Source organism: Lygodium microphyllum, chromosome 13 (genome assembly GCF_053477565.2).
Source record: "Lygodium microphyllum isolate KBCC chromosome 13, Lygodium_microphyllum_v1.1.10, whole genome shotgun sequence".
In the NCBI taxonomy this organism is placed as follows: domain Eukaryota; kingdom Viridiplantae; phylum Streptophyta; class Polypodiopsida; order Schizaeales; family Lygodiaceae; genus Lygodium; species Lygodium microphyllum.
Window position 1 is genome coordinate 145,249,498 of NC_141147.1, and position 6,899 is coordinate 145,256,396.

At 39.0% G+C, this 6,899-nt stretch overlaps 1 protein-coding gene across 3 annotated transcripts; it reads right to left on the minus strand.

Annotated features, from left to right (window-relative positions):
- Window positions 1-1,167: 1,167 nt before the first annotated feature.
- On the minus strand, window positions 1,168-4,122 carry LOC148027311 (agglutinin-like). 3 transcript variants are annotated; one of them, XR_015692970.1, is made up of 4 exons: window positions 3,921-4,122; window positions 3,461-3,712; window positions 2,923-3,296; window positions 1,168-1,831 (listed from the first exon to the last, which is right to left on the minus strand). XR_015692970.1 is itself a non-coding variant. In XM_087691890.1 (3 exons), the coding sequence occupies exons 2-3, from the start codon at window positions 3,626-3,628 to the stop codon at window positions 3,075-3,077; spliced, it is 390 nt and encodes a 129-aa protein (XP_087548016.1). In that variant the 5' UTR covers window positions 3,629-3,712; window positions 3,932-4,122; the 3' UTR covers window positions 2,835-3,074. The 3 variants fall into 3 exon arrangements, 2 of the variants coding, with proteins under 2 accessions (XP_087548016.1, XP_087548015.1); XM_087691890.1 differs by lacking the exon at window positions 1,168-1,831 and having other exon boundaries at window positions 2,835-3,296; window positions 3,932-4,122; XM_087691889.1 differs by lacking the exon at window positions 1,168-1,831 and having other exon boundaries at window positions 2,835-3,296.
- Between the last annotated feature and the right edge of the window lie 2,777 nt (window positions 4,123-6,899).

Genomic DNA, 6,899 nt, shown 5'->3' on the forward strand with positions numbered 1-6,899 from the left:
TAAGCTTTGTCTTATTATTTTCAGCATAACTTTCATCATCAAAATATGAGTCGAATTGACTTACCCAAGAGAGAACCTTATGACCATCTTTAATACCATCATAAGTATCAAATTTAAAGGTATGTTTGATTATCTTCCTCTCTTTACAGTTGGATTGTGCTTAAAGGATGGCATTGATGGTGCAAACCATGGTGTCATTGATAGAGGAAATTTGAGAGGAGAGACACTTGAGAGATCAAAACTCTTGATACAGTTAGGCTCGATATTGTCGCTCTTCTTCTAGTTGCATAGCCAAAAAATCCATGCATTGCTCCATGGTTGGTTCAAGAAGAAACAATATGGAATAAAAAATGATAGAATTGGTGGTGTGGACCATAGTGTCATTGTGATAGAGAAAAATTGGGAGGATGGACACTTGAGAGATTGCAACTCTTATTCAAATTAGACTCGAAATTGGCACTTTTCTTCTAGTTGCATGGCCAATAAATCCATACGTTGCTCCTTTCTTGGTTCAGGAAGTAGCAATGTGGAATCAAAATTTGTAGTACGGGATGGCTCTTCACGGGACATTATGATTGCGGATGGCTTGATAAAGATATTCAAATAATAAAGGTGCCTTGAAGTTAAAAGATTCTTCGCCCGTGATAATAAAATTTTGGAATATATGTACCAAAATAAAGAGTGACTTCTTGACAAAATGACAAGATAGAATAAGCAAAAAAGATCAAAATTTTGTATGGTATTTCAATGAAGTTTCACAGCCATGGAGTGACCGCGCAGGAATCACCTCCTAAAGGCTAGAAGTCAATCGTGATCTGGACTGATCTGAGTAGTTTTTGGGTGACTTGGAGTAGAATAAGCTTAAATTTATATAGTAGCAAGAGATTAATCAAGACTCTAAGCCCTAGTTTAAAAGAAACTACGATTTTTAGAACAGAAAGATGCCATGGCTAATCACAGTGGCCCAAAAAGCTGATACGTGTCCCACGAATTCCAAAAATAAGCTTTAAGATTTTTAAAACTTAAGAAAAGATTCATAGCAAAGCTCAATTAAGCTCTTATTGACCTTTCTTTGGCCTTAAATACACAGAATGATGGCACCATGGTAGGCGAGTTGAAATTTTCAATATTGGATAGAATTGCAATTTTTTTAGCAAAGATAGAGGAGCTTGGGATTTTGCGGTTCTAGAAATCTAGCTATGTACTCAGTTTAAGCTAAGATGGATTGTAGAGTCGGATTTCTCCAAAGAGCTCACCTTCGCACAAGATGAAAGGCGATTGGAAGTCCAAGATATAAGCTGAGCTCTGATACCACTGTTGCACAGATCGGATGCAAGACTTACACATAGCAAACAAAAGAAGCTCTCCCTTACTCTTTCTTCTTATTGAAACTGAAAGCACAACTCGTAAAACTGGAAATAAACTTAAAGAAGAGTTTAAAAAAATCGAGTGATGCACTATTGGATGCAATTTCTCCCCATATATGGAGTGGGCATATCCTCCATGTGGTATATATAATATTAAAAGAAATCTTGCTATGCCCAAAGATAGGCTCTTTACAATCACTATTTTCGCAAAAGAGTTTGAGTTAATTGAATATATGGTTACAATCCGTTGCACAACTCACAACTACTAAGAGCCATAAAATATTTCTAAAACAACTTGAGTATATCTTCTAAAAATCTCAAGTATCAATGAATGTTTACAAAGAGGATATAGGCATGCCTTTTAATAAATGACAGTGTGTCTATTTTAAATAATTTAATGAAGAAGTCTTTGGAATAAATTGTGCTTGTTGCATATATTGGATTCATCTTGCTTTGCGCATCAGCTATCAAAAATTCAAAAAATCATATTAGAAAAGTAATTAACTGAATAAATATAACTCGCCATAATAAATCAACTAATCATTGGAGTTTTATTAAATAATCAAATCACGTAAACATCATCACTGAGATATGAATATTGTGTCATAACTCACATATGGCTTCACTTGCGTTCACACTTGCAAGTCTCACACCCAAAAAGGACAGGCATTCCCAATCAACCTTCTGTTCAATATGGAAACTAATTCACTCTTAGAAATGTGCCATGCCCTATTAATGGAGAACCATTCAAGACACTCATCTTGTTAACATGTACACAAGGGAGAACCATTGAAGGTGCTTATCCCCTTGTGTAGGTGTCTCGTGGCAACACTTTTGGTAGGTAGATACATCAAGACATCACATGTATGGATAATACTTGGTGCTTGATGCACTTGTGCTCAAGGAGCGATCGAAGAGAATATTGATGATCAATTGCTATCAGTGAATAAGGACCTAGAACTAATGTATTATTTATAATTGTGATGGAACACATTAAGCGTGGTGTTAGTTAGGGATAAGTGGCACATAAGGCATTCATTCACGAGTCGCAATGCTAAAAGGATGGTTCAAGGAAATGACAAGGTTTGTCAATATGCAAATCATGTTCGAATTAGTGTAGTGGGATTATAAAGGGGTACAATCTTTTGGAGCATACTTGTAGCTAATGAAAGTAAGGTGTGGCTAGCTAGCACATGAGTGTTTTACCATAAAGATGTTAGTAATATGCTAGCTCAAGAAGGTGCATCACAAGCAACTTATGTGATATTTACATTTAATTGAACCTTACAAGAATCCTTATCGTCCTATGTAAGGGGGTTTCTTAGAGGCTAAACTAGTTTTGTGTCGGTGCTCTTGCAAAATTATTACTGTGTAGCTTTTAAAAAGGGTGTTTTGCTTCTCACACCGTTTTGAGAAGGTTTTCCTAGACACCAGCCAACGTGAGAGAGAGAGAGAGAGAGAGAGAGAGAGAGAGAGAGAGTAATTTGAAATTAGAAAATGGCCAACTGCATGTTTTCTGGGCTGACCGTTACATTCATAACAATATGGAGCATGCCTGAAATGCGATCCTAAAGGCGGCGATGCCATTGTTCGGCATGCGATCATCGACGATTGCAGAGATTTTGAGCACGATTAGGCGATCACTCCATGTTGTTGTTGTACACTTCGGGAGGTATTAGTCCCCGCCGCGATCGAGGAGATTGTCTTTTATGTAGACGCCCATATTGTCGAGGGCCGCTCCCGATTTACCGAAGATTCCATCTGCTCAGTAGTACCAGATGTAAACGAGATTCCATCTTGATCTCCGAAGGGACCATAAGTGCCAAGGTTAGTCACGAACTTTATGGAGCTGAGGGCGTTGTAATGGCCCGGCTTTCCGTAGAATCCTCTCACTTGGTTGATCAGCTCTTTCGGATATTGCAAGGTGATCTGGTTGCAAAACACCGAATTGAAGGTACAAGTTATTATAGCTAAATGTAGAACATATCATGTATCAGTAGACCGAGGATCAATATTATATGTATTCACACAATAAGGCATTGAAATAAGCGACTCCTAAGTGCTTAATATGAAGACGTATAAGTAATACGCACCTCTGCCTGCTTGTTGCCTTCGGACTGGCCGTGAAGTTGTCCCCAGTACGGGTAGACTCGGAAACCATTCGTGACCTGATACTGCACTTGGATGCCACGGATGTACTTCTCCCCGTGCCATAGCCTGATCGTCTGTATCCCCAGCACGCGGATTACGTCTGAGGGCATGGATCTTATGTCGTCGAACTCAGTGCCTCCGTCTCCGCCCCATGGGCCCCTGCGCTCAAGAAAATGAACCGTACTTGTCTGGGCCTGCACAATTCAGATCAAACCATTAATGAAAAAGGAACTTAATCAGAAACCGTACTTGTCTGCGTCTGAGTTCTGACGAGGATGATCTGATCACTGCAATAATAAGCAGCTAAATAAATTTTTTGCCACTCCACCTCATGAATTCTGATGATAGTATCGCAACAAGGGGTTGATTAATCCAGTAAGTGTGTACGTAATGACGACGTACCCTTGTCATACCTAATTAGTCTGATGACTCTCCGCGACGTCCGCCGACCTAGTGGCTACCGTTGCATGCACAAGTACATGATTAATCACCAGTAGTAGCTGTAAGAGCGTTACTATCTTCCTTGAGAAGGATGTCGTCGATGATCTTAATATCTCCCCCATGATTACCAAGACTGCTGCTCGCCAGCTGCTTCGTGATGTTATTTGGCGTACTGAATATACCGTTGTGTGGGTTGGCTCTTATATAGCCGTCGTGTGTGCGCCAAGCAGGCGTGCTGTAGTCTGCTGTCACGTCTTGGCCAAGTCAGTGGAAGTAGTGCCCACTAGCTCCATGAAAGCCATATGTTGATGTGTTTTCTAATTTGTGCGCATAATTTACTAACCCCGCATGTTTATGCGCATAATTGCCGCGTTTTAAAAGCTTGGTCCTTCTCGATAATTCTCTGGTGCGTTTTACTTATTGATTACCAACCCTAAAGTAATTCGACATGGCTTGTCCACTACTATGCGCACTACCTTCACCAAAATGGATACTTGTCGATTCACATCATGCACAGGCTTCAGCATGTCTGGAATGAACCAGATTTCTTCTTTGTATAGGCTACCCATGCCATCAATTATTATTCGTACGTGCCCCATGCGTGCACATCATGTTTTCCCAACCCCTTGGTAGGCACGTCTATTCTTGAGAAATCGGCATACAACCTACATGTACTTGTTGGCTACGACCACACAACAAGCACGAGTTAGTTGTATTCCCTTTGTTCTATTAACATTATATTGTGTGTATCATGGGTAGTTCTAACGCTTCTAGTGTTGGGGACACATGGAGGTATACTTTGTTGGCATGTTGGTCACATGCTTAAACTTGTATATGTTGGCCATCCTAGGTGACTTTTGGCCCTCTTAGACATTTCTCGTTGTTGCTTTATGATTTTTTCATAGAACCAATCTTATCTTTCACTATGCGCTATGTAGCTAGGGTGTTGCCCCTTGAATCGATATGCAACTCATGAGGTCGTTATTTTTCACTAGCTCTCTTTGTGTCAATCCCCCTTTGTGTGTGTGTGCACATGTACACTTCTCTCTCTCTCTCTCTCTCTTGGGGATCCTACAATCATGGAGCCTCTATTGAGGAATTCCTTAATGTCATGTGTACTATGGCTTATAGAGGTGCTTTTAGCACTTTTCAAGGGGTGGAAAGTAATTGGCCATATTATAAGGTGTATTCAAAGGATATGATAAAATCCCTTTTACTTACATTTTATAAGGTAGTAAAATGATCCCATTTTTGTTAAGAAAATTATAGGCTCTCATGCGTAACTGCATTAAATAACCCTCTTTTATGTAAATTTATCAAAGTTTTCTCAAATCAAAGAACCCTTTTATTGATTACATGTGATACACTTATATTTTTGTGAGGTGCATCATCCCAAGTGAAACTTGTGGTGGTGGACACATAAAGGTTATGTACTGCTCTCCGTTGGGAAATTTTTAAAGTCAAATGGGTACACTTTATAGATTCTATATATAACTACTATAAATGTGATTGTTTTTCACTTGCTCTCTCATTACAAGGGTAAAAGAGCATAGCAACGAACACTAGTAAGTTTCTCTTTTGGCATCACTAAAAGTGTCTGTATTATATCGGATGCCTATTTGGATACTTATTCTAACTCACTTACTGATGCTTATTGCAAGTCATATACCAACAATTATTGAGATGCAAATAGTGATGCACTACTGTGGTAAAAAAATGTAAAAAGAAGTCCATTACATGGCATTTCATAGCTAACTTTGAGAGAGAGAGAGAGAGAGAGGAGGCCAAAGGAGGAGAAATATCATAAACTCGGGGGATTTGCTATATGTGTGCCCTCTATATCACATGCCTTCAAGGTCTATTTATATATATCCTTATCTCTAAACTTTTCCTCAATAAAATATAACCCCTTTCTATTCAATATGTAAGTAACTCCTTTATATGGCACCCTTTTGTATGGAGAGAGAGAGAGAGGGGGGGTTTTCAAAGTAGTGAAAGATGGAGAGGGTGAGGGAAAGAGAGAGAGAGAGAGGAGAACAGGATAATGGAATAGAAGAGGGTGAGATAAAATTATTATTATTTGTTAATGTTGGATATGGGAGAATAGCTTGAGGTGGATGAGGGTTGGCTTTGTAAGAAGAAGATACAGTGGAAGCATATTGTAATTGATGATGATTGCCATTCTTCTTCTATGGGTAATGTTTTAAAGAAGTAGCTAGAGCCACTAATTTGGAGGAGTTGCTCATAAACGAACTTCTCTCTTTGGATTTTAGTCCCCCAGTTTATGGGCAAATTGAGAAAAGCTAGAGTAGATGCTTATGAAACCATACCAAGGTGGCAAATAGGAGAGAAGGAGGGTGATTTAGAGCTTCTCTCAGATCTCCAAGCCTTTGAAAAGAGCTTCATCGAGGAGCTTTCTCCACTTTCAATGAGCTATATTCTATAGTGCCCTTCTTACATTATGTAATTGACAAGTTTTCACAAAGTGATAACTTGGTGGATGTCATCTTTTTTTATATAAGTATTCTTAAATTTATTCCAAATAAGACTGGTAGTATCCAACTTACCTACCATTTTTACTTTGAAACCATTGTAACTAATGTTTTTTTAAAAGGTGGTTGTATCTTTTTTCTTTCACGTAGGGAATCCTAGGAGGATGATCTCTTGTGGTGGGTTCTTCCCCACACCATCAATAATGGATCATAGGTTTACCTATGTGAGGTAGAGCTACAACCAAAAACTCCAACTCTCGTGGTTAGATCCCATTAGCTTCTCCATCTTGTAGGAGCAAGAAGAGAGCAAGCAGGATTGAGTGGCAACTACAAGTCATTGATGAGACATGATGGTAGATAGTGTTTGTATCACTATTACATTGTCTTGAATAAAAGGAGATAGCTAGAAGCAAAGCATGTAAGCTAGTATAGGATCTTAGCATGCTTT

What these genes read in the sequence shown, in the direction of transcription:
- LOC148027311 (XM_087691889.1), bottom strand. An exon ending in AAGGCAACAAGCAGGCAGAG is followed by an intron (nt 3,297 to 3,460) that starts GTGCGTATTACT and finishes TTTTGCAACCAG; the next exon opens with ATCACCTTGCAATATCCGAA.